Source organism: Heteronotia binoei, chromosome 21 (genome assembly GCF_032191835.1).
Source record: "Heteronotia binoei isolate CCM8104 ecotype False Entrance Well chromosome 21, APGP_CSIRO_Hbin_v1, whole genome shotgun sequence".
NCBI lineage: Eukaryota > Metazoa > Chordata > Lepidosauria > Squamata > Gekkonidae > Heteronotia > Heteronotia binoei.
This window is the reverse complement of record NC_083243.1, coordinates 175,463,566-175,490,071: the sequence shown is the minus strand read 5'-3', so window position 1 is coordinate 175,490,071 and position 26,506 is coordinate 175,463,566. Positions and strand designations below refer to the sequence as shown.

At 48.3% G+C, this 26,506-nt stretch overlaps 1 protein-coding gene across 1 annotated transcript in view; it reads right to left on the bottom strand.

The window, feature by feature from the left end:
• Positions 1-15,878, bottom strand: part of ABCB6 (ATP binding cassette subfamily B member 6 (Langereis blood group)) — a 45,926-nt gene extending 30,048 nt beyond the window's left edge. The window contains exons 1-3 of the mRNA XM_060262173.1: positions 15,313-15,878; positions 11,729-11,866; positions 4,803-4,992 (exon numbers count right to left, since the gene is read on the bottom strand). Coding sequence (XP_060118156.1) covers positions 4,803-4,992; positions 11,729-11,866; positions 15,313-15,828 — 844 coding nt within the window. The 5' untranslated portion in view covers positions 15,829-15,878. The remainder of the gene's footprint in view (positions 1-4,802; positions 4,993-11,728; positions 11,867-15,312) is intronic.
• Positions 15,879-26,506: the final 10,628 nt, after the last annotated feature.

Genomic DNA, 26,506 nt, shown 5'->3' with positions numbered 1-26,506 from the left:
TGACCCCTTCTGGGAGTGCCTCTGTCTTGCCTTTCATTTCTCCTATTGGGGGGGGGGGGAGAAGATCCCCCCTCCTCCATCCTATCTTACTTTACCCAGTACATGATGGAGGGTGTTAATCTGCCCTGTTCCCAAGCACAGGTAAAAAAAGAAAAGAAAAAGGATGCTCTTGAGGCGGTGGGGGAGGGGAACGTAGCCATCCTGTGAGGGCAGGAGACTGTGCAATAACATCCACCACTCTAGATCACTGACACTGTACACTCTGTAACCTCGTATTGAGCTTGTTCGCTTGTCACCAACATAGTGAGGTAGATCACCGTTATTCCCAATTTTCAGTATGGGGAATGGAGGTTAAATGACAGGAAATCACCAGAGTCCACAAAACGAGCCCATGGAGAGGTGGGGACTTCAACTCAGATCTTCCAGAATGTATCCTGGATCTAAATTCCAACTTCCCATCACCGCAACTCCTTATGGGGTGTGGGACAAAAACAAAGAGGAGAGAGTCGAAAGCAGGACAATGCTCTCGTGGGCTTTTGGTGTTCGTGCCGTACTCACTGGCTCAGCAGAGACACGGACCGGGAAGCAAGTACAGCAAACAGGATACCTGCTCTCCAGCGCAGTGCTTAAAATTGGTAAGACCAGGGCTTTGCTGTAAAAAAAACATCAGGTGCACAACAGCATCTGGGAAATATGCAGCCTGACAAAGTAAGGCAAAGAGGGCTACTGAGACACTCCCTTGCAGGTTCAGACCTAGAAGAACTGATCTATAAGCTAATCGGCCCCAGATCCCTAGATCCCAATAGCATTCACCTAGACTTACCAACTTAAATGGCACAGGTGGATTTTCTCTAGGGAAACTAACAGGTAGCTGAAGAACTCTTGCCCAGTAACTGATCTAGAGAACTCACTACTACAGGCTGTAGTCATGGCCAGCAGTATCAATGACCTTTTTTGAAAGGATAGGGAGGTCATTGGTAGCTACTGGCCACGACGTGAGGAAGTATAGTTTGCACTTTCAAGAATATTACACCTAGGATTGTCAGATGCTTAGTATTCATAAGCCTCTCCTGCTGACAAAGACAGGATGCTGAACTAGACGAATCATTTGTCTGACCCAAGATGGCTACTGGTGTTCTTAACCCCTCCTCACCCTGGAGGAAATTTGACCTCTGAACCACAAGACAGACAGAAACAGCAGCCAGAACTGCCTAGACTGGGGGGTGGGGTAGGGGTGGAACAAGCCATCTGCTTAAGACATAGAGGGTGTAGCCTTCCCCAGGTAGGATCATGAGGGATCTCTCTGCCCAGCATCTGCTTAGCATGTAGGACAGAACATCCCTCACTCCCAGCTCCATTCCCATTGAGCAATTTTGCATGCAGTTCGCAATTCCACTCCTCCCGCCTGAAATGACTCTTTTGTAAAGTCTAAAAGTCAGGGCTGAAAGGCAGGTCCAGAGTCCATCCTTCCCTATTCAAACACCTCTCAATAGCTGCTCTGAGCTGGCACTCGTACCGCCCACTGGGGCATGGGAACCTGGCACACACCAGCAGCTTCTGAAAAACAAGGGGAGGGCCCCCCCCTGCAGGCTGCCTCTCCTCCCCTAGGATCTGAACACAGCATTGAGCTAGGACAAAATGGGATGAGAGGTCACAGTAAGGCTCAGGACAGAAGACCTTGGACAAGCAACGGGGAGATCTCTGAGGGCTACCGCATCCTCCCGTGAGCTGGCTACAAGGAAAAGAAGCAATGCCATTGAAGAAGCTCGCTCTGACTTTGCAGATTCAGCAGGGAATGAAATCATCTGAGCATTATTACATACAATCCAGACAGGAGAAGAGAGGGTTTTGGGAAGGTGTTCCAAGCGCACAAGTTGGACATAGCAGGGATCTGAGGGAGGAGGGAGAGTGCCCAGAGGGGGTCCATACAGGAGGAGGATAAGGGAACAAGGGGGGGCACCGGGTCTTGGACAGTTCGGAGGAGGTCTTTGCCGAAGGGTGACAATTCAAGCCGCTATGCACTTCATGCAGATGGTGGAAACCAGCATACCACGGAGCAAGCTATGCAAACCCCTCTCGCTCCTCAGTCTGTTTGGAAGGTACCTAAACAGTCAAGAATTGCACTACCCCAGGGTACCAAGTCTTTCTTTATAACATGTGGAATGGATAAACAATACAAGAGGCTTCTCCGGCACAGGGAGCAACATGGCAGGAGAGACGAAGTACCCAGCAGCCCTGCATTCTCTTGATCCCTGGCTCTCTCTCCCCAGAATACATGCCGTGCACACTCCCAGGGCAGCCAACTCTCCCCTCCGTGTGGGCAGCCACATTAAAGCACTAAGGAAAGGAACCATTTGGGAAGAATCAAGGGGTGGGCGGGGGGGACAGTCGATGCCACTGCCTCTGTGTGTCATGTAATAAGACAAGAAGAAGAAGAAGATATTGGATTTATATCCCACCCTCCACTCCGAAGAGTCTCAGAGCGGCTCACAATCTCCTTTCCCTTCCTCCCCCACAACAGACACCCTGTGAGGTGGATGAAGATATTGGATTTATATCCCGCCCTCCACTCCGAAGAGTCTCAGAGCCGCTCACAATCTCCTTTCCCTTCCTCCCCCACAACAGACACCCTGTGAGGTAGATGAAGATATTGGATTTATATCCCGCCCTCCACTCCGAAGAGTCTCAGAGCCGCTCACAATCTCCTTTCCCTTCCTCCCCCACAACAGACACCCTGTGAGGTGGGTGGGGAGGAGAGGGCTCTCACAGCAGCTGCCCTTTCAAGGACAACCTGACAGAGCTATGGTGGACCCAAGGCAGGTGCAAGTGGAAGAGTGGGGAATCAAACCCGGTTCTTCCAGATAAGAGTCCGCACACTTAACCAATACACCAAACTGGCTCTCCACGCGATATCTCCATCTCTGGCCAGGGCCTGGTGCCCCACCCATGCCACCATTAGAAGTCCACTATACTGTGCTAGCTGTTCCAAGTCACAGTTCCCAACAGGCACGTAATGTACCAGGCAGCTGCTGACACTTGTGAATGAGACTGTTGAAGGGCCTCTTCACACAAGATGTGCATGTACCATTCTGGCACATGCTGCTAAGCTAATATACCAAAACACAGGGTTTGTTGTGGATACAGGCCACATTGAGCTGACTGCAGCTTCCTGAGATATGCAACTAGTATCAAAGCATTCCGTGGGTACACTGTAAACAGCAACTCGGGAGGAAATAATGCTGGGATTATCCCAGATGGCTCCTTTTCCGTCCTCTGCACTCCGCCAGTGTCTGTGTAAGGGCACCCTCTCGTGGCCAATTAAAAAACTGGTTAAAACAGAGAATATGATTCCAGTTCTCTCCATCACTCCCCAGGGAATCTGGAACTCCAAGGATGCCTCCGCATGAAAAACCCAACCATGGCTGTTTCCACATGGTGACAATTTTTCAGCGTGGACATGAGAGCTACCATCTGCAAGCAGCCGTGCTTGGATACGGAGGAATTTGCAGTAGTGCCGAAGCATTCACACGCCAGTTTTTGTAACTTAACTTGCCTCAGCCTCCTGTGGCTATCATTCTCTCCCCCACCCCCTGTGCTATAAGAAGGCTGTTCCAAGATTTAAAAATTAGCAACTGACATATTGCTACAGCATTATTATAATCTATCTACTAATTCCTCTGAATACCAAGCTTTCATATATTAAAAATGTACTTCTCTACCTGCTTTCATCCAGGGGATATAAGGGAAGAGGGCATATTTCTACAATAAAAAGGGCTAGAGGGCTTATCTTTCCATAAAAGCTGAGGAATTCAAAAGGACTTCCACAAATATTGTTATAATATTACTGCAATATGTCAATTACTGATTTCTTTCTTTAAAGCCTTCCTGCGATAGTAGGAACTGGGAACCACAGGAAGCTGAATCAAGAAAAACGGTGCCAATGAAGGTGGGATTTACAAAAATACATACCTTCCCATTCACACAGTATACAAAACACACCTTAGCTGTGATATTTCCCAAAAGATCACATCGAACCAGGTTGGGGAAACAGGGCACCAAAGCAGGGGAGATCACAGAAAGCAGACAATTAGGAGACAGCATCATGCGGATGCTCTAAAATAATATCTGCGTATCTCGGCATACCTCAAGGACCATTTTTTCCTGTACGTGCCCCACAGAGCTTTGCGACCGGGCGATCAACACCTTTCTGGTTATCCCTGGCCCAAAAGATATCTGACTGGCCTCAGCTAAGGCCAGGGCTTTCTCAGCCTTGGCCTAGCCTGGTGGAACAAGCTCCCATCTGAGAACAGGGCCCCGCGGGATCTACGGCAATTCTGCAAGGCCTGTAAAATGGAGCTGTTCCGCTGGGCTTTCAGTGGAGGCAGCGGACATCCTAATCTCCATCTTTGGCCTCCCCTACTGTCAGCTCGGCCTAGTGGTCAGTAGCTCAACATCCCGCAACACTGCCCAGAGGGTTTCAACTGGTGTGTTACCATAATGGTAACTTCCATTCTATTCTCTGTTTGAACTTTATTTTAAATTGTATGAATTTTAAGTCCGATTATTGTTTTTTACCCAGTATTTGTTTCCCTCATGATACTACATGACCTGTAAGACAACCTGAGCCCATCTCACTGGGAGGGCAAGATGTAAGTCTAAACAAATAAACTATCCTGCTCTGGTTTAGATGCCAAACCAGAACAAACCTTCCTTGTGGAAGCAGCTCATTTGTCCCATGTTCTCTGTTAACACATTCTGGAGCAGCGCTATGCTGCCTTGGAAACAATTCATCCACTACTTACCAATCTTCTTGTAATAGATAGGCACAAAAACATTGACAACACGCTCCATCCCCATAAGTGTCAGGCAGAATACCACCAGGCACTGTAGCAGGCAGTTCCCCTTTGGCCAGAGATATAGGGAAAGCAGGCGAATCTTCCGACCCAAATCCTTCCAAGTGGAGTGATCCTCTCTATCATCTGGAAGCAGAGGCTGAGAAGCAAAAATGGAAGTAAGTGAACAAAAAATGGAAGTGAGGAGGAACTTTAGGTCAGGGGGACTGAAATTGTTCCACTTGTCTTGTCATGGGGGAAGGAGACAAACAGCCTCTCTGATACAGTATCTGAGCAAAGATAACAGCTGACATATGGGAGCAGGGCTGAGGCAGGAATTGGGCAGAGACTGCAACAGGGAATATAGGGGCTTCACAGCAAAGAGTGAAACACAGCTGGATAGGGAAGCAAAGCACACTCACAGAAATTGAGTAAGAAAGGCATGAGGCCCAGGGAATAGGATAAGTTGGGAAAACATGAACGGAAATGGCCAGGAACTCAACACCTTTCCAATTGGGCAGGGTATCCAGGCTGAAGAGGTTACCCTATAGCTACTTACATCTTCCATCTTCTCAGTGCTGCTGTAGCAGCTGAGAAACACCAATATAACTAAGACCTAGATATAAACTAGGCTTAAAGGGTTTAATCTAAAAGCTACAGCTCAGGTTTTTAACCTGACAAGAAATAATTAATGTCAAAGGTTTCAAGGCAGAATAGGTCTCTGCTACCACCAAAACCCTAAATTCCCTTTTTCTTCCCTATTCACTACCCATTGTTCAATCACCATAGCAGCTCACACATCCTGTTTTATGACCTATTTATGAGCTAGGTCCCACTGTGATTGGCTAGGCCGGGAGGGTGGAGTCTTTGTGAGAGCTATATATTTAGAACTGGCGTACAAGCTTGCTTTGTGAAAAGACCCTGGTGATAATATTATAATTAGCATCAAAGCATCTTCTTTTTAGAGGTAGGATTTATGTGAGTTAAGTAACTGTGTGAGTGTAGAAACAAGATAAGGCAACCGGATCCTTTGACTTGCTTTCCATCATTATTTAATAATGTCATAATTCAAGTAAGTGCCTTTGCTTCAAGTTAAAAGGCATCACCAGGCCTCGGATTCAGTGGGAGCTCATAGGAGCACAGCTCCTGAACCTTTCTGAGAGTTCCACCTCCTACTTTCTGAGAGTTCCACCTCCTTGTCCATTGAATAGTATATGCAGCTGCATAACAACCCCTGGATGAGCTCCACCACCTATTTTTCTACAAAACGACCCCTGGGCATCACAGATATTTCTGGCAATCTTCATGCAAGAAGTGGAATAAGGAAGAAGCAATGGTAGATGGGAACAAGACAGAAGATGGCCAGTGAGGTATCTGTGGTGGCAACCTGTATGTAATGTGTGCTATGGGTTAGGACTACAGAAGCAGAGACAACAGGGGGAAGAAACGTTCAAGGGTGAAGGGGAGGGAATTAATTGGAAGAGAGCTCTTGTGGGAGCAGCGGAATCAGAAGATGTTCTGAACCACTTGAACTCAGAAACTGCTTTTAGGGGTGTTCCTGCGAGAGAACAGCTATGCTACATGGGGAAGAAGACTCTCAGCCCCTCAAGGCCAGAGGTGATTTAACCACATTCTGCAAGAAGGGTGGTGGTGGTTGGTGAGTCCCTAGTAACTGTGTGCCAACCAGACTGGTTAGCATGTGAGCTCTTCCCAGTACCTGGATTCAGGCTGTGACAAACAAGTTCCCAAGATTTCTCAAGTCCACTGACATTATCTTGTCCTGTTCATCCATGTGAGAATGATGTGGTTAAGCACAGTTATTGTACTGTACTAAGAGGCTCTAGGAAAGAAGTGTAAGACCTTGGAGTTTAGATGGTAGTCTTGTGAAGTTTTCCTGTAAAAAAGTAGAGAGCTATAAAGAGAGAAGAATGCCTCAGAATGGCTACAGAAATTGTACCTTAAGACAGGTATAATTTCTGGCGCTACTAGTCTAATTAAGAACTACCGGCAAGAGATGGAGTACACTTTATAAAGACTAGGAAAAAAATACATTTGGAAAAAGCCAGACACATAAGGATGTTCTCCGCAGCCGAGAACGAAACGTCTGGAAGGAAAACTTTCTCCAGTAGAACACGGCACTTGAGCCCGAAAGATTCTACAAACCCTAATGATGTTACCAGCCGTGAAAACCTGAAATCTTTGATAACATAAGGAAGGCTTTAACCTGAATTCTGTGGCGGATGGAGACATGAGGCCAAATATACATTCAAATATATAGAGAGACCTAGGTATTACAGAAGGAACTAGGGGAATTGTAGGTCATCTAGAAAGCACATAACAAAATAACAAGACAGATCTTAAAGCATAATAGTCATGGCTTTTGATAGATTGGATCCAGTGGGAAAGCTTGTGGAAGTAGTTAGCAGTGCACATCTTTTCCCCACCTTCCCCAGGTAGCCTTGCAAACAAAATTTATTAAGTACAAAGCAATGAGGGGGAATCCGACAAAATATCTTCCACAAGCTTTTGTGCTGGACTCAACTTGATATCCATTCAGTAATGCTCAAAGTACAGGATATAAAGAAGATGAACTTGAACTGAGACTTGTAGAGAACTCCTGTGGCTAGAATGTAGTAAGTGAACAATATAAAATGTTTGACAAGATTAAATGCAAGAGTACCATTTATCTCACATGTGGACATCTGCATGGAAATCCAAGACTATGAACAGGCTGCCTTGTAGGGAGGATTTGGTAAAAATAAATGGAAAGACTAGAAAGAACATTATTGTGGTTGGAGTTTATTGCTGAACCAAAGAAAGAATGTGTACAGAAAATTTACAGATGATCCAGGAAGGCAAAAACTATCCTGACATATGAACATATGAAGCTGCCTTATACTGAATCAGACCTTTGGTCCATCAAAGTCAGTATTGTCTTCTCAGACTGGCAGCAGCTCTCCAGGGTCTCAAGCGGAGGATTTTCACGCCTACTTGCCTGGACCCTTTTTGGGAGATGCCGGGGATTGAACCTGGGACCTTCTGCTTCCCAAGCAGATGCTCTACCACTGAGCCACCGTCCCTCCCCGACATCTCCTGGGAGACAAGTCCACTAACTGTGGGATGTTCAAGAAACTCCTGGTGCAACTTTGATATAACTTTTGTATAAGCGTTATTTAAGTTCTTGTTTGTAACTTTTTTTTAACAATAAAATTGAAATTAAAAAAAAAGAAAAAAAAAAGAAACTCCTGGTGCCATATTTTCAGAAGGTGGAGGAATGAACGAGAGCACTGGCTAAACAACAAAAGATCTGATCATCTGCATTTAATCAAGAAGTTAAATGCAGATATATAGAATTGGGAATAACTGGCTTGGCAGTAGTTCTTGGGCAAAAGATCCTGAGATTGCATTCTGTCACAAGCTAAATGTGAGTTGTCAGTGTGATGCCACTGCAAGTAGTGTTAATATGATTGTAGGCTGTATTAAGTACAATTCCAAGTCACAAGATGTTAATAGTTCCATTCTGTTCCATGTTGGTCAGACCTCATGTCTGGAATACTGTGGGCGTTTTCGCACTGACCTTCAAGTGGCGCGACCACCCTCTTCACACCGGAGGATCTGCGCGGATTTCGCACAAGAAGCGCCGGCGCACCCAAAAGAGCCGGCGACTTCCGTCGCAAAAGCCGCTCAAACGTTTTCCTGCTTCTTGGCGGTTTCCGTTTGAGCGGGTTTCGCGACGGAAGTTGCCGGCTCTTTTGGGTGCGCCGGCGCTTCTTGTGCGAAATCCGCGCAGATCCTCCGGTGTGAAGAGGGTGGTCGCGCCACTTGAAGGTCAGTGTGAAAACGCCCAAGAAAGATATAGACAAATTGGAGCAGGCCTAGATAAGGGCAACAAGTTCACCAGTGGTCCAAAAACAACTCCTGCAAGGGAAGGATGAAGGAACTGAGTATATTAGCCCGGAGAAACGAAGACTAGAAAGAGATGTGGTCCTGCTCTTAAAACATCTATAGGGTGTTAATGGAAGAGGGCAAAGACTTATTCTTTGCTGATCCTGAAGGTGAGACCAGATTAAGGTACAACATGGTAGGTTTCAGTTGAACATTAAGAGTAACCTGCTAATTGCGAGAGCCATCCAACATTGGAACCAATGGGGAGGCCCTACTTTAGTGGAGGCTTCCATGTCAAAGCTAGACAGCCATGTATCAGGAATACTCTAGCTTTAGATTCCTGAACTGAGAAGGGGGTTGGACTAGATGGTCTATAAAACCCCTTCCAACATTTGGACTTATGCAGAGTACACAGTCTCCAGCTCCTACCACATGAAGTAGAATAATCCCCAGCACTGGAACCATGGAGACTCCACACTCGCCCAACATTCTCAAACTATTTCAAGATATGGAAATAGTTGATTCCATTTTAAGGCACATTCAACAATCAATGCTTACTATGATGGTCAAATTATCCTGGAAAAACACTTGTTTATATATGCTGATCATCTTTCTTATTAGTAATGCCTAGCCTATATTAAGAAATCAGGTTGTAAGTACCAGATTCTTTTAAATATACTTTATGAAACTAATAACCTTGAGGCCATCAGGTATTTAAAACTATACAGGTGCAAGGAAAAAACTACTGAAGAGTTGTAAGTCTGGCCAGGCTTCTAACATGGAATTGCTGACTCCATCGGTTAGCATCATTACCATTGTAAGATTTGCTCCAATGTCCGTTAAGACACTAATTAATGTACACAGCTTCCAACAGGGGTCAGGCAGATGGCCCTAGGGAGCTTCCATGAAGAATTATGTATAATGAGAAAATGTGAAACTGTTTTATTTTTCTATAATATTGAGATGAACACGCTCTTTCTAAGCACAGAAACTAGATTGCTTGAATGCAGAATTCAAGCTTTATAAAAGCATCCTGGGACAGTCCCCAACTCCCAGCAGTGAATTAGCCTGTTCACACCAGTGTGACCTGTTGGCTGGTTACTGTCCAAGCCGGTAAAGGTATCAGTCTAGTAGGAAAGGAAGACTGGAGGGAAGCCTCACACGGAAACACAGGACTGCCTCAACCTCTTTGAAAGGGTTAATCAATGCACAATCCAGCAGAGAGCCACACTGCCACCTGCCGGGGATCATTCACATCTGCTGGATTTTATCATTGATATAAGAAAGTCTCTAACAATTAATGTTCAACTATTTTCAGCTTTAGCCCATACTTAAAATCCCCTTCATTAGATATTAGCCTATCAGATTAACATCTAGCTCAAATTACGGTATGTTGCCCTTCTTTCATGCCTTGGCTACAATAACTTAAAAAAAACAACAACAGTCAAATCCACACAAATAAAGCTTATACCTTGAATAAAACTTTGTTGGTCTTAAAAAGGTGCCACTACACTCCAATTTTGTTCTGTCAAATCCAGTGCCGTTAATAAATAATACTATCAGCACTATAACTGTTCATTTTAAGTATTCAGTATATTATACCAGCAATAACTGCTGGGAAAGACAGAAGGCAAAAGGAGAAGGCGACGGCAAAAGATGAGATGGCTGGACAGCGTTACTGATGTAACAAACACGGATTTGAGCAGACTTCGGAGAATGGTGGAAGACAGGAGGGCCTGGCGTGACTTTGTCCATGGGGTCACAAAGAGTCGGACTTGACTGTGCGACTGAACAACAACAACAAAAAATAACTGCAACAGATCTGAATTATGTTGCTGTTCCCAGAAACCTATATAAAAGGGGAGAGCTGCCAGAAAGTTGCGTCTCAACATAATTTGATTGCATCTCTCAGCAAGCGTTGCATTCCTAGACTGGCTTTATCAGCCAGTTTCTGTACTGCTTGCCCCACCCCTTTAGAGAATTCTTCCTACAGCATGCTGCCTGTTTGTCCTCCTCTAATTCCCACTGTTGCTAGCCCTCTCCTAACTGAGGCTGGCAACAGGAGTTTCTGAGCAACCTCACCCCAGACCAGGCCCTTAGTCCATGTGTTCTTCTGGCAGCAGCACTCTAGGATCTCCAGTGAAGATTCTACTGCCTCTGCCCTTCTGCTTGTGATCTGTTCACCTGGGGATGCCAGGGACTAATCTAATTCCTGGCCCCTTCTGCGTGCCAACCATATGCTCTACTACTAAGCCACACCCTCCCTTTAGACTATGGGTGGCATCCCTGACCACATGCTGGCCTTCACCCTATCATCCACGCACTGATTTCACTGCATTCTCTTCCAATCCACTGCTATATCTCTTTCAGCTCAGAAGACGTTTGTTCCTGAGGTTGCAAGAGCTGCCTGCAAAAACAATCATACAAGCAGAAGGGCTGGAGAGGGAAGGGAGGGAACCAGTTCCTTCGGTGTCTTCTGTCAGTGGAGCTCCACTGACGACAGGAATTATTTCCCCAGGAATTGGAACGGGTTACGTGAGAGAGAAAAGCTGGAGGACTCCATGTGCAAAAATAGTACAGCACAGGCCACCATCTTTTTTTCTGCTCCAGATCTGAGAACTAGAGCACGTACTAGTCGCTGCCATGATGTTGCAAAAATGGCCTGTGTGGTAGTCCTCCACACCCTTACTACACACAAATACTGGTAGGACATGTTGATTCATGTGGGAGAGCCACAGATTAATTGGCGGGGCGTGCATCCCTTGCAAACTAGAGGCAATTTTTAGAGGCATATCTGTCAGCTGCAATGCACGCTCCGGATTTAGAGTCCATCCTAGACTTTTGACACGCCTTCCTCTGGCAACTGTAGGGCCTTCTTCAAAACGGCAGTTAGGGAGAAAACAAAAAATTCCTGTTCCTTACAAAGGGATGCTCTTGGCTCCCACGCCATCCTGCTGGTAAGCATAAAAGAGACAGACATAGAACAGGCTTTTAGGGAAACAGAAGCCCACCTGTCTGTTTTCCACGTCACGTTCATCTTCATTAATCAGCAGCATATAGGGCTTCCGGGGCAGCCCAGGCGCCTTCATCCCTAAGGTGAAGAGCGTGAGAGTGCAGATGTAGCGTAGTAACCACAGACTGAACTGCACCTGGGGGAGTTGATCGAAGGTCAGATGCAAAAAACCAGACAAACAAACACATGAAGAAGTGTCTAACTGTGGGAGCTGTATACAACACCATGTCTCTTAAACATATGCTTTGGGCCTCTCCAGTTATTGTCTTTTGGAGAGCAAATAATTACTCATATCAGTTTTGTGTTACAATATTCATTGATATTTTCAGAATGTTTACATACTTTTAAACTATTTGCCTGTCTCCTTGAGACTGATGGTCAAATAAAACGGACCCTCTATGCCCTTACTGTTGCTAAAAGACTATTACAACACTGGAAGGATAAATGCCCATTTTCAGAAATCTAGTGGATTGAGGACATTACAATTTTTTTTTTTAGAGGACTTCCTGTTTGGGTTTTGGACAGTGCTGCAGCTCCCTAGTAAGGGGGATTTTTTTTTCTCTGTTCAGAGTCTTGTGAGCAAAAATTCTGCTTTGTGAGCTACTAGCATTAAAGTTGCGAGCAAGCGATTTGGCTACTGCATAAATTAGCTTGCTCTGGGGCCATCCTTTCTGAGCTAAGACAAAAATGTGTCAGCTGGAGGCTAAAAAACTGCCAGCTAGCTCATGCTAACTCAGCTTAGAGGGAACACTGGTTACAATCTTTTGTTATATTTCTTTTTGTCTGGGGTAATTAAAAATTAATTTTAAAAAACCTTACAAAAGGGGTTTTGGAGTTCCTGAAATATTTTAACAAACTGTCAGCAACTCATCAGTATCCAGACTCTACCACCCATCACAGATAAAACTGGGGAAGCTTGGTGACGGCTTTGTACTGAAAAACGGAATTAAAATATTTTAATATAAAATCAGTTCCATAGTGCCTGGAAACAAACAGAGCTGGATGACGCTGAAGACCCTCAGATTCTCAGTGCCGGCTACATATACTGGATCCTTCTAGACTGCACCAACAGGCAGCCAATGTGCCTAGAGGTCTTGGGTCTTGGCAAGAGAAAGAGGACCTCAGTAGTTGTGATAATAGATTGCAAATGACTACAAGGGCATAATTACATAAAGTCAAGCCATTTGTTCTTTAGATTGAGGAGAGGGAAAGAGACCATAAAGCAGGGCTGGAAGCAGTGGGAAATTAATTCATACATCAAATATTTGAAATGAGAGGGTGTAGCACAATGCTGACAGAATCCCACCCCATTAGATTTTCCAAAAGTTATACCCATCTTCTTACACCAAATGCAGGGTCAAAAGCACCCTTTGTGCAGGGCTTTTTTTGAGCAGGAACACACAGGAATGCGGTTCCGGCTGGCTTGGTGTCGGGGTGGGTGGGGGTGGCCTAATATGCAGACGAGTTCCTGATGAGCTTTTTCTACAAAAAAAACCCTGTGCAAAACAATGGTGACATCAGGGGAGTCTGGCCTAATATGTAAATGAGTTCTGCTGGACTTTTTCTACAAAAAAAGTCCTGCCTTTGGGCATTTTTATTTGTTGGCATAGAGGAATTGTGTTCCCTGATCGCTTACCTAGATGAGAACCCCCGTGGTGTCATATTTAGAGTTTCAGATTACAAATGGGGAAAACGTCCACTTTGCCATGAAGTTCGTTGTGTAACCTTGGGTCACACACTCCTTCAGCCTACCTCACATGGGAAACCAGGTATGCCGCTCTAAATTCCTTTGACGATTGATTATGTTCTTACATCTTGGCCTTTCTAACCTCTTCTTATTAAGCTGTCATTTTTAACTGGCGTGTTTGGTTTTTATTGTGTTAGACGTGAGCTACCATGAGCAGGTTCTGCAGAAGGAGCACACACGTTCTTTAAATAAATAAAGGGTGAGATAAAAATGTAATATCTTAAAAGAATCTGTGGGATGGGATCAGTTCTTCCATCTTGCTTCAAGGAGGCCAGGTGAACGGATTATCCGTGTAAGGAAATTGGAAATCTCAGACTTATTGCTAGAAAACGTTTTAGCCAGGGCCTTGTGCCAAGACATTGGCAAAAGTCCTGCTGAAATGACTCAGCAAAACAGTATCTTCCCTTGAGTGCATATGTAAGTATGCATGCATAAACACACACACACATGCCCTTCTCTTGCCCACAGTGACTCAGCAAAAGTGTGCTGAACAGAGCAGGCGGGGAGGAAAAAAGATAAGCACCATCAGGCACCTGCAAACAGCAGCAGCAGCTAGTGCATGCTTGCACCATTCTATCAACTTCTTCCCTAGGTTGTTTTCTCTAAAAACTGTAGACTAGACTCCCTCCTTCCTATTTCAAAATCATCCAGACCAGGACAAGGATGACAGCTGGGCCCAGTGGAAAGGCTGGGATGCTTGTTTCTGTTTGGCAAGGCAACAGAGCTTCCATGGAGTAGTTGAAGATTTCTCTTTGCTCACAGATAACACGGATATATATTGGAATGCCCACCACACTGAGGTCGACCCTTTCTCATGGACAGAGGCTCTGTGTGTTTAAGTTCTGCATGACAGACAGAAAATCAGCAGGTCAGGCTTTTCCAATCACTGAATCCCCATGGCAAGTAAAGCCTCACCTGCTGACTTCCGGATGGTCCTGCAACTTCTAAAGGCTTCTTCTCCATTTACCCACAGCTGGATCTCATCTATATCCCCAGGAGAGCGTTGAGATCGAGCTCCCAAAACCTCCTACAAATCCCTGGGCCAAGAGAGGCCAGACTGAAGATAACACGGGAGCAAGCCTTTTCATTAATGGCCCCTCGTTGGTGGAACCAACTTCCAGAGGGGGTGCGAGCCCTGCGGGACCTGAACCAGTTCCGCAGGGCTTGCAAAACCTCTCTTTTTCAGCTCGCATTTGAATTAGGACCAGACCGAACTGATTAAATTATTGCAACTTTAGCCATCTTATGTATAATTGAAACTGATGTATGATACGATGTAACTGGGATTGATAGAATTTATAGCACCTATTTTTATTTATTTTAATTAATTTATGTAACTGTACCATATTTAAAGTATTGTTTATCTGTTTTAACTAAATCATGGCACGCCATGTCTGTGAGCCGCCCTGAGCCCGCCTTTTGGCGGGGGAGGGCGGGATATAAGAATAAAATTTGATTTGATTTGATCTAGATTATCTGTAGTTTTCCTTGGGAAATGTTTTTATTATCACTGGTAAGAGAATCTTCACCGCACTCGTGCACTGGTTCACAACTCTTTCTCCAACTCCCACTTGGATGCCTGTTCAGGAGACCAGATGAGATGCTTCCGCCTCTTTTATCTTTGCTGGGTCCTTCAGACCATGGTGATCCTCTTCCCATGCACTTGCCTGATGAAGACCACAGCCAGGCTAGCACAAACAGTGCAATCTGCGTGGGAATGCCTTGTTTTTAGTGCAGTGGTGTGTCTCCCATGCACACAGTGCAAAGTTCCTGTACTACAGCACCAGACAGGCAGCATGATTCTGGTCTCCTCTCTAAACTTCCCGCTGACTTACCTTTTGGTTGGTGTTTTCTAAGCCCCACCACCAGAGAGGGCTGTTCCATGAGACGAAGGCCAGGTTCTCAGCAGCAAAAGCCAGTGCCCAGAAGAAGAGCAGGATAGCTCCATGGCCTCGGATTCGGTCCTGCACCATCACCCTGGTGCGTTCCAAGTGCAGCAGCCCAACTGAACTGGCCCAGCTCACAGCGGAAAGGCAGGCATATAGCACCACATAACCATGGAGTTGCCGCATGCCCAATGCTTGCCACAGCAAATCAACAAAGGGCAGCAGCGCAAGTAGCAGGGAGAAGAGGACTTGTATGTAGTACAGGCGGGAACGTGGAATATACTTTGGCTCCATGGTGCGACTGAACCGGGCGTAACAGACATACTGCAGAGCACCTAACAGGAGACAGATGCTGAGCAGTACTGCAGGCACCAGTGTGAAGTAGAAACAGGGGTGAAACCCCTGCTGAGCCCATGCTCGGGTCAGAGACTCATTCCCCTCACAGTAGCTTTGTAGCGCCAACATCCTGCCGGTTGAAGAGCTGCAAAAACATTGATGAAAGAAATGAAATCTGGGGAGCACCTCTGCGCCAAAGTATGCAAATAAGAATATACAGGCTCATCATGCCCCCATGTCTTTAGGCACCAAATGTAGATGTGCACATAGGAACATCATACACACTGACCTATGTGACCATAAATATGACCATCTAGCTCAAGATCCTGTTTGTCCTTCTAGCCAATACCCTACCCACAAGAAGAGGCTGAGAGAGATACTTCAGCAAAAAAAAAAAAAAAGGGGGGGGGGAGATCTAATAAGGCTAGCAAGATTGCTTGGCACCCTTTCTTCCACATCACCTGCTACTAACCAGTGCAATGGCAAAAGGCTGGGCACGGAGAACCAGGCTGCTGATATTTACACTTTCCCCTGGAGCAGACATCAGACCTTGCGTTTTCTTCCCACCTCAATAAAAATGCCTCAACAAAAATGCTTCCAGAAAACCACAAGTACAGCAGGGGTACAGAGGAGCTGAGTCCTGGTAACATTTTCTCAGAGTAGACTATATGGATGGATTTTATGCATATTCAGGGCCTAGCTTTTCACAGCATTTGGGGTCATACAGGAATGTCTCACTAGGCCAGGTTTGCTAGCAGCTACGGGGAGGTTTTTTTTTTTTTGCTTTCCCTAAAATCTGTGGGTGTTATTTTCTCTGCAGACACTTTCTGTGTTGCAAGCAAGTCTCTGCATATGGCAAATGGCTCTGGAATAAGTAGGCCGATGAAAAATGAATGGTCCTCCCGCCTGGCAAAGAACCACATAGCCAAGCAGTTCCATGTAGCGCTACAATTTTTATAAAGCTCTATAATCTTGGGGGTCATTCCATTACGCAGGCATTATTAGAGCATTTGTCATGGGTTTTTTTTTAACCTAGGCATGCCAATGATGTTGGGTAATCCCACAGCAATGAGTCCCACAAGTTCTAAGTAACTTTTTAGTTTCCCCCCCACCTCCTGTGATTATTTACACCTCACCAGTTTATTCTTTATACTGGACTGCAGACAACTAACCACTTTTTTTCTCTTGCCCTTTCAGGATCACAATTCTCCCTGCTAAATTAAAGATTTTTCACTTATGCAGAAAAAGACTGCTGATATTTTCCTGCCTTCCTCTAAGCCTCACACTGTTCTGCTCTGTCCTTTCAGACGCAGGGCATTAAAGCAGTTAAACCATCGCCAGGCTATTACGCAGTCCTTGGCAATCTCCTCTCCTCCATCTTCCCAAGAACCTTTTCAGGTTAACTATTCTACATGCCCTCTCCCAAGCGGTGAATTATTACTGAGAAGAAGGCAGGGACATGCCCAAAGGGCCCTTCTTCAAGGACTGTGAGGCTAAATCGAGAGACCAGACCAGACCAACCCTAAGCTCCTGACACTGTCCACATAGTGACAGCCCCGGCATGCACCAATCGCTGCACGTGTTCTTCACATACTGGTTTCTTTCACAAATAAATAAATAGCGATGTGGCTTTTGTATTCAGCCTGGCCTTTTGCTGGCCCGCCACGGGCGGCGTGGGAAGGAAAGGGGATCCCATCGCTCTCTGCCCTGCAGCTGAATCAGGACAAACTGTTGGGTGCAAAAGGAGATGACGGACTCAATCCCACCGAGGAGCTTCTGGGGTGGAGGGGCGGGCACAACAGAGGAGCCATTATCAACCCGAAATGGAGAGGAGCCTTTCCTGGCCCCACGCCGAGGAGGAGCCAGACAGCTGGTTGGCACCTGAGGACAACAGCATGGAGGAGGGCGGCGGGGCGGCGCTCTGCCTTTCCGTCCTGGCTCCTGCACCAGCAGCCAGGCCTCTGCCCTCCCTCTCCTCCGCTGTCACCCGCCAGCCCCTTGCTCGGCCAGGGCACGACTAACGCTCACTTGCCTGCTCGCGTCCCTTCCAACCTTCAGTTGCTCGGCCAGCGCAACAAGGCGCGCCCCGACAAAGGAGCAGCGCGCCTGGAGCCACCGCGGGCCCTACCACATCCCCGGTCGCCGGGTCCTAGCGCCGACCGTTTTCTCGGACTCTTCCTCGGTCCCAGCGCCCGCAGGCTCGGCGTTGATTGTTCCAACTCTGGCCACAACCCAGCCTACGAGTTGCTAGGGTTGCCAAGTCCAATTTAAGAAATATCTGGGGACGTTGGGGGTGGAGCCAGGGGACTTTGGGGGTGGCGCCAGGGGACTTTGGGGGTGGAGCCAGGAGACTTTGGGGTGGTGCCAGGGGACTTTGGGGGTGGCGCCAGGGGACTTTGGGGGTGGAGCCAGGAGACTTTGGGGGTGGAGCCAAGATCAAGGCTGTGACGAGCATAATTGAACTCCAAAGGGAGTTCTGGCTATCACATTGAAAGGGACGGCACACCTTTTCAATTCCTTCCTTCCCTAGGAAATAATGAAGGATAGGGGCACCTTATTTGGGGGCTCATAGAATTGTACCCCCTGATCCAATCTATTTGAAACTTGGTGGGTATTTTGGGGGGAGGCACTAGATGCTATACTGAAAAATTGGTGCTTCTACCCCGAAAAACAGCCGCCCCCCCAGAGCCCCAGATACCCGCGGATCAATTCTCCATGATTTTCTATGGGAATAAATCTCCATAGGGAATAACAGAGTTTCCAGCAGACATTTCCCTCCCCTCCCCCCGCTTTTTGACGACGCTGAAGCGGGGGGGGGCCCTCCAAACCGGGGGATCCCCTGCCCCCACCTGGGGATTGGCTACCCTACAGGTTGCTGAGGTAGGGTTGCCAAGTCCAATTTAAGAAATATCTGGGGACTTTGGGGGTGGAGCCAGGAGACATTAGGGGCGGAGCCAAGATCAAGGCTGTGACAAGCATAATTGAACTCGGAAGGAAGTTCTGGCCATCACATTTAAAGGGACGGCACACCTTTTCAATGCCTTCCTTCCATAGGAAATAATGAAGGATAGGGGCACCTTCTTTTGGGGCTCATAGAATTGGACGCCCTGGTCCAATCTTTTTGAAACTTGGGGGTATTTTGGGGAGAGGCACTAGATGCTCTACTGAAAATTTGGTGCCTCTACCTCAAAAAACAGCCCCCCCAGAGCCCCAGATACCCGCGGATCAATTATCCATTATTTTCTATGAGAATAAATCTCCAAAGGGAATAATACAGTTCCCAGCAGACATTTCCCTCCCCTCCCCCCACTTTCTGATGACCCTGAAGCAGGGGGAGGGCCTCCAAACCGGGGGTCCCCTGCTCCCACCTGGGAATTGGCAACCCTATGCTGAGGCCTGACCCCCGCCCTTCTGCTGTTCATTAATCAGTTGGCATTGGGAGTTAGCAGTGAAGTGGCTAAGGCTGCAGATGGCACTAAATTGTTCGGGCTGTGAGAACCAGGAAGGACTGTGAGGCGCTAGGGAGGGATCTGTCGAAGCTGGCCGAGTAGGCAACAGCTGTAGCAAATTAGGTTCAACATGGGCAAGTGCAAAGTAATGCACAATGGAGCCAAAATTCCAGCTATAAATATAAGTTGATGGGGTCCCGCTAGCCATAACTGACCAGGAGAGAGATCTTGGAGTCCTGTTAGATAACTCATTGAAAAGGTCGACTCAGTGCGGGACTGCAATAAAAAAGATAAATGCTATGCCAGGGAATATGATGAAGGGGATTCAAAACAAATCGCCTTCACCCTGCATAATGAAGCCTATGTATAAATAAATGACTGGGGAAGGCAATGGCAAACCACGCCGTAAAGAATCTGCGGTGAAAACGTGAAAGCAACGTCACCCCAGAGTCGAAAACGACTGGTGCTTGCACAGGGGGACCACCTTTACCTTTTTATAAATCTATAGTGCTGTGTCGTTTGCAATACTGTGTACAGTTCTTGTCACCGTACCTCAAAAAAAAATATTATTGCATTGGGAAAAGTGCAGAAAAGGGCAACTAAAACGATTAAGGCAGGCCCGTAGCCAGAAAAAAAATGGTGTGGGGGGGAAGCAGATAAATTTTTAGGTGGGGCGGGGGCATGAAGCCCAGAATGATGTCACAAGAGGCTTCCAGGCCTCTTTAAAGCTGCCCACCACCGCTGATCAGCTGATCACCAGTAAAACACTGCTGCCCCTCCACGATCAGCTGATAGGCAGTATAACGCTGCTCCCTCGCCACCTGTCGCGCCCCCCCTACCGATCAGCTGATGGACAGTAAAATGCTGCTGCCGCCCTTCCCATCTGTGGTGGCGCCGCATTCTGCCCTCCGCCCCCTGCGCGCACTGAGCATGGTTAGAATCTGCCCTACCCTTAGACTGGACCCGCACCTCAGGGGGGCCCTGCCTATATCCCTCTCTGGTAATTGTTCGGGACTTCCAGAAAGAGGAGCTTGCCATACAAGGGTCGGGTTCTTCAGGGTAAAATATGGACAGTAGGAGGGGACCCTGCCATTGCTAGTCGTCAACAAGGCCCTCTGTAGTTTATTGGGACAGTCTTGGTTCGATCCTTTAGGGATTTGGGTAACCGGCGTCCACCAGGCCCCTGCAAGCATGGATTTCAGCACATTTGCGGGGAATTTCCAGCTGTATTCAATGGAACCCTGGGGATTTACACCGGCCCTCCGGTATCCCTGCAGCTGAACCCCACCATACAGCCCATAAGGCTGAAGGCCCGGCACATCCCCTTTGCACTTAAACCTACCATTGAGGAGGAACTGGATTGCCTCGTGGCATGAGGGGTCTTAGAGCCGGTCTCCAACGCATGCTGGGAGACCTCCATCCTTACCCCAGTGAAGCCGAACGGCAGCATCCGCATCTATGCAGACTACAAATGCACAACAAATAGGGCCTTGCCTGACCATGCCTACCTGGTCCCTGTGGTCAGCCATGTGCTTGCTTCACTAGCTTGGGCCAAGATTTTTGGGAAATTGGACCTGGCCCAGGCGTACCAGCAGCTTCCAGCGGACGCCGCCATGGCCGAGGCCCAAACAATCGTGACGCACCAGGGTGCTTTCTGAGTCAACCACCTCCAGTTCGGGGTCAGCGTGGCCCCGGGGATCTTTCAGAACTTGATGGACTCTCTTTTAAAAGGCATCCCCGGGGTCCAGCCGTTCTTCAACAATGTGCTGATTGCCGCAGCCATAGAGGAGGAGTTCGCCTTCCGTCTCCATGCAGTGCTCCAGCGTTTCGACTCAGCCGGGCTGATGGTAAAGAGGGAAAAGAGCCTTCTGGAGGTCCCAAAAACTGACTTTCTGGGCTACACAGTGGACGCCAGCGGGATCCACCCAGCGCAAGACAAGATCTGGGCCATCCGCGACGCACCGGCCCCCACCAACAAGGCAGAGCTACAAGCATTTCTCAGCCTCTTGAATTTCTACCATGCCTTCCTCCCCACAAGGCGGCCATGGCCGAGCCCCTTCACCGGTTTCTGGACAAGAGGGCTCCCTAGGTTTGAGGCCACCTGCAAGCCGCTGTCTTCTAGGCAGTAAGGGACCTTCTAACTTCAAATAGCTTACTGGCACACTTTGACAAGTGGCTGCCTGTCGTCTTGGCCTGCGCTTCTCCCTGTGGGGTGGGTGCCATCTTGGCCCATCTGCTGCCAGATGGCCGTGATGTCCCAGTGGCTTATTACTCAAGGACTTTGCAAAAACTGGAGCGCAACTACGTGCAAATTGACAAAGAGGGTCTGGCAATAGTGGCGGGGGTAAAAAATTTCATGATTACCTCTATGGCTGGTCCTTCCTGATGGACCATAAACCTTTGCTCGGACTATTCACCCCCGACTGCCCCAGGTCCTGTGGTGGTCCATCTTCCCGGCCAGGTACCAGTACGCTCTCCAGTACCAGCCAGGAAAGGCGATGGGTCACGCGGATGCCCTGAGCTGCCTGCTGCTGCCATTGGGGGACCCTGCCCCTGCCCCAGCGCACCAGATCCTCCTCTTTGAGTCCCTCCCGGACCAGCCAGTTCATGCTAAGGACATTGCTTGCCTGTCGTCCAAGGACCAGATCCTCTCCTGCGTTTTGGACTGGGCATGGAGGGGATGGCCCACCAGTCGGATGGACCCGGATTTTACATCTTACACGTCCCGCCGGGATGAACTTTCTCCACAAGGGGTGCCTTCTGTGGGAGAGTAGGGTGGTGGTGCCCCCAGCCCTGCATCAGCAAGTCCTAACCGTGCTGCATGAGACCACAGCTATGTGTGGTGGCCCGGGATTGATGATGTGATTGAGTCTTGGGTTGCCCATTGCCAATCCTGCCAGAAGACCTGACCAGCAGCACCTCTCGCCCCCGCACAACATTGGGAGTCCACCCGCAACCCGTGGTCCCTCCTGCATCTGGATTTTGTGAGGCCCTTCTAGGGGTAGACTTTCTTCCTAATCGTGGACTCACACTCCAAGTGGCTGGAAGTGGTCCTTGTGGTGTCAACTTCTTCCCAAGCCGCCATCGGAGCCCTCCATCGGGTTTTCACTACGCACGGCCTGCCAGACACCCTCATTTCAGACAATAGGATGGCTTTCATGTTGGGTGGGTTCCAAGACTTTTGTGCCCAGAACCTGATAAGACACACCAGGTCAGCCCCCTTTCACCCAGCCACGAATGGCCAGGCAGAAAGGATGGTGTGGACGACTAAGGAATCGCTCCACCGCATTATCTATGGGGACTGGGAGGTCCGTCTTGCCGAGTTTCTCTTGGCCCAGCATGTTATCCCCTGCACCACGACTGGCTGTAGTCCGGTGGAAATCTTAATGGGCCGGCGGTTGTCTACCCTTTTGGACCAGTTGCACCTGGACCGAGCCCTGGACCTACAGGAGCTGCTGGAGGCGCTCCGGGTGCCCCACGGGTTTGATACGGGGGACTTGGTCTACGCAAGGATCTTTGGGGGCAGCCCAGCCTGGATCCTGGCCATGGTCGCCAGGGTTTTAGGGTTGGTCTTGTATGAGGTGAACACAGATGGCAGGTCCACCCTTAGGCGGCACATCAATCACCTGAGGTCACGCACGGCTCCAGTAGATGAGGTCAGGGACTACAGCCCCAACAATCAGCCAGCCGTTTCGCCACCTCCACCGACCGAGCTGGCTGGATCCGAGGCCCCGGCTTCCACCCCCAGGATCGAGCTGGTGGCCACTAGGACTCTGAGTCACTGGCCAAAACTCTAGCATCACTGGCCCCTCCCCTCGCTACGCCTGAATCGGCGACCCCTCCTCCGCCCACTCCGGTGATCCATGCGGGAGCACTGCAAGCCTGCCTACCTCCAGGATGCTAAGACTTGCAAACTTGGTGGGGGGAGGAATGTTGTGTATGTGGACTAATGTTATGATTTGCAAGTGTTCTGCCTGGCTCATTGGAGCCTTTAAGACTGAGCTTCAGGACTCAGGAACAATGGGCAGCAGGATCCAAATCCCTGCTGCCCTGCTCCAATCACGGGTCCCCTGCTGCTTTGAATGATCCAATGGCGTCCTAGCGTGGGAACCTTGAACTGTATATAGTTGCCTCATTGGCCCAGTTGTGCTGTCTTCTAGTTCAGCCATTACCATGCAGTAACTAATAAAGAGAGCTGTGATCACTGCAACGTTGTCGCCTCCTTGCATTGAACCCACTATATTATATTATGCATGGGATAGAGAAGGTAAAGGAAGAAGTACTTTTCTCCCAATACAAGAACTGGTGGGCAGTCAATGAAATTAATGAGCTGTAGGCTTATGAAGCTGCCTTATACTGAATCAGACCTTTGGTCCATCAAAGTCAGTATTGTCTTCTCAGACTGGCAACGGCTCTCCAAAGTCTCAAGCTGAGGTTTTTCATACCTCTTTGCCTGGACCCTTTTTTGGAGATGCCAGGGATTGAACCTGGGACCTTCTGCTTCCCAAGCAGATGCTCTACCACTGAGCCACCGTCCCTCCCCAAACTTAGAACAGATAAAAAGAAGTACTTCTTCACCCACGTGGGATTCACTGCCTCAGGAAGTGGCGGAGGTTACTAGCCTAGAAAGCTTCAAGAGGGGTTGGATAAACATATGGATCAGAGGTCCATCAGCGGCTATAAGCCACAACATGTAGATGGAACACTATATCTGGGGCAGTGATGCTTTGTATTCTTGGTGTTTGGGGGCAACAGGAGGAGGATTTCTGCAGTTCTGGCCCTGCTGGTGAACTTCCTGATGGCACCTGGTTTTTGGCCACTGTGTGACACATTGTGCGTTCACACTACACTATATAATGTGTTATGCATCTGAATTTTACTGTGTAAGAATAGCAAAAATCCAGATGTAAAATGCATTATTAACAGCGCAATCCCAAGGGGAGGGGGGGCGAAAATGCTTTAGAAGTAAACTAACTGCTACATCGGTAGAAGTCCAAGTTGCGCCGCTCTAACTCCCTTCACGCCAGCGCAAATGGGACTTGCAGCCGTTTTTGGACACCTCAGCATATGCCCGCCCATGGCTGCCAGCGGAGCAGCGCCCCGCCCTGCCTGTGGCAGAACTGGTGTGGAGGAAGCAATGCTGGTGCAGGAGGGGGCAGCCCCAGGGGCGTGGCCAGCGTTAGTTAACTCCCTAAGACCTTTTAGCCCAGGAATGCCTCCCGTGAGAGGTGTAAAGTTACGGCAAGGAAAATGCTGGCGTATCGCATAGACACTCGTTGGAACAGAAAATAAGGTCTGCCGCAAGCTTGCAAACCACTTAAGGAGCCGTGTAATTGCCTCACCAACCCCCTCTCGCCGCAAGCTGGGTGAACCCCCTCCCCAACACCCAGTTGCTGCTCTACATCTCCTAGAAAAGCTTCCACACCAGCCTCGTGAAACGGAGGGTGACACGGAGGGTCTCTGTGTTGGGGGGGAGGCTGCCTGCAGGACTTGGTGGCATGCTGGGACTCTGCCTGCTCGTTCCTGTACACACATTCCAGCTGGTGTGTTTGGCAGCAGACTCCTGCACTTTGTGCTTCCTGTTTATTTGTGGCTCACCAGGGAGTGCATGCCTCTGCCTTTCTGCCTGCCATTGGCACCGATCTCTGACAATGGGTGGGTGCAGCCATGGGATTTGCCAGTTCTGCAGCTCCACACTTCCCCTTCCCTCTCCCCACCTCAGCAGTGAGCCAGGCTTCTTGCTTGCACGCAGGACTTCTCTCCATGTGTCTTGTGATTGGCACACTTCTCTGTCTGGGGGCTGGGAGGGGCAGGAGGTCAGCCTCTCCGGGGGTGCCTATCTCCACCCCGACTGTCATGTGCCATGCGCCTGCACCAGGACTGGCCAATCCGGGGGCCTGGGATGGCCCTCCCCTCCTGCTGCCTCTGCCATGGCTATGCGCCAGGAGAGCACTCCAGCGGAGTTGCTATGGTGACAGTGCCACATGTGGCGAGCTATGCTTTTTCCACATGCGGTGAGCTATGCGAGCGGACCTAAGCCCTTAGGAAGTGGATGAGCGGTGCCTCAATCACGCCATGGCCAACCGCCATGGAAGTTAGGACTGGGCTGCCAGTGTACTGTGAATGCACCAACAGAGCGTGGGACTGGATGGACCATTGGCCTGATCCAACATGGCTTCTTACGTTCTTAACTCTAGGGTTGAAAACCAGCCAGGATTCATTATCCTATTCAACGGTGAAAATATGGATTTGGACTAGTCTGTCTTTACCTAACCTACCTCATAGGGCTGTGGCATAGCCCCATGTGTGCCATCCTTAACTCCCAGCGCAGGAGGACTTTTGCTGTTGGCCCTGCACAGCTTAACTACACCAAGAATCAACTGCTGTTAGCCCTGACTTGTGCTTAAATAGGAAATTGTTTCTGGACAATACAAACACAGTACCCCTCACTGTCACTAATAATACCTATATATTCCCATGCTGCAGATTTGCCTTCTCAAAACTGGATCACAGGTAATTTTTGGAATTCTAAGTGTGAGCTTTTTTAACCACTTTTCACTGCATCCGTGTTTTTTTCTTTGTACGTGGGTTTCTACTAATTGGTTTCTACTTGATATTACAGATATTATTTAAATGCCCCCCCTTTCCGCTCTATCATTGGCTGATACAAATTGTAATTCTTGTTCCTGTAAATAAGCCCACTTAGATGTTGCATCATACATGAAAATGTTTTGACTTTTATCGTTTCTAGGCAGTCTACAACAACCGTACAAGACCATTCTTCAATGGGATTGCAACCAAAACAATTCCGGGAGAAGATAGTGAAATGGTATCTTAATTGGCCAGCAGACCATCAGTTCTTATACTTTCCTGATTGTCATAGTTCACTGTATATTGATTGTTTCCACTAATTGCACTGTACTGCTTGCACCATATCTTTTAGTAATAATTCTCCTGTCGTGGTGGCAAACCTGATCATCCTGATTGGTTGTGGCTCGGTGGGACAGTGGGGTATCAACCTTTGGCCCATCAAACAATCAAGAGTACTTGTGTGCCATCGGTTGAGTCTGCTCCTCTCTTCTGCCTGAGTGGCTGTTGCTAGCCAGCAAAGCTGATTGTCAGAAAATGCAACCAACCTTAGTTCTGGCAGTTACTGTGGGAACACATTATTGGCCCATTACATGTTGATCACCATTTCTGGCCTCCCATTGGCTGACTCCCCTGCCCTCACCTACTGCAGGCCCAGGAATGTTGAACACACTGCCAAAAGCTGTGATACCTCAGAAACAGCCAGATCTCCAACTCTTCTCTGTGTCCTCTATGTCAACCAGCCTCAGAAAGGGTTGCAGAGCTACTGT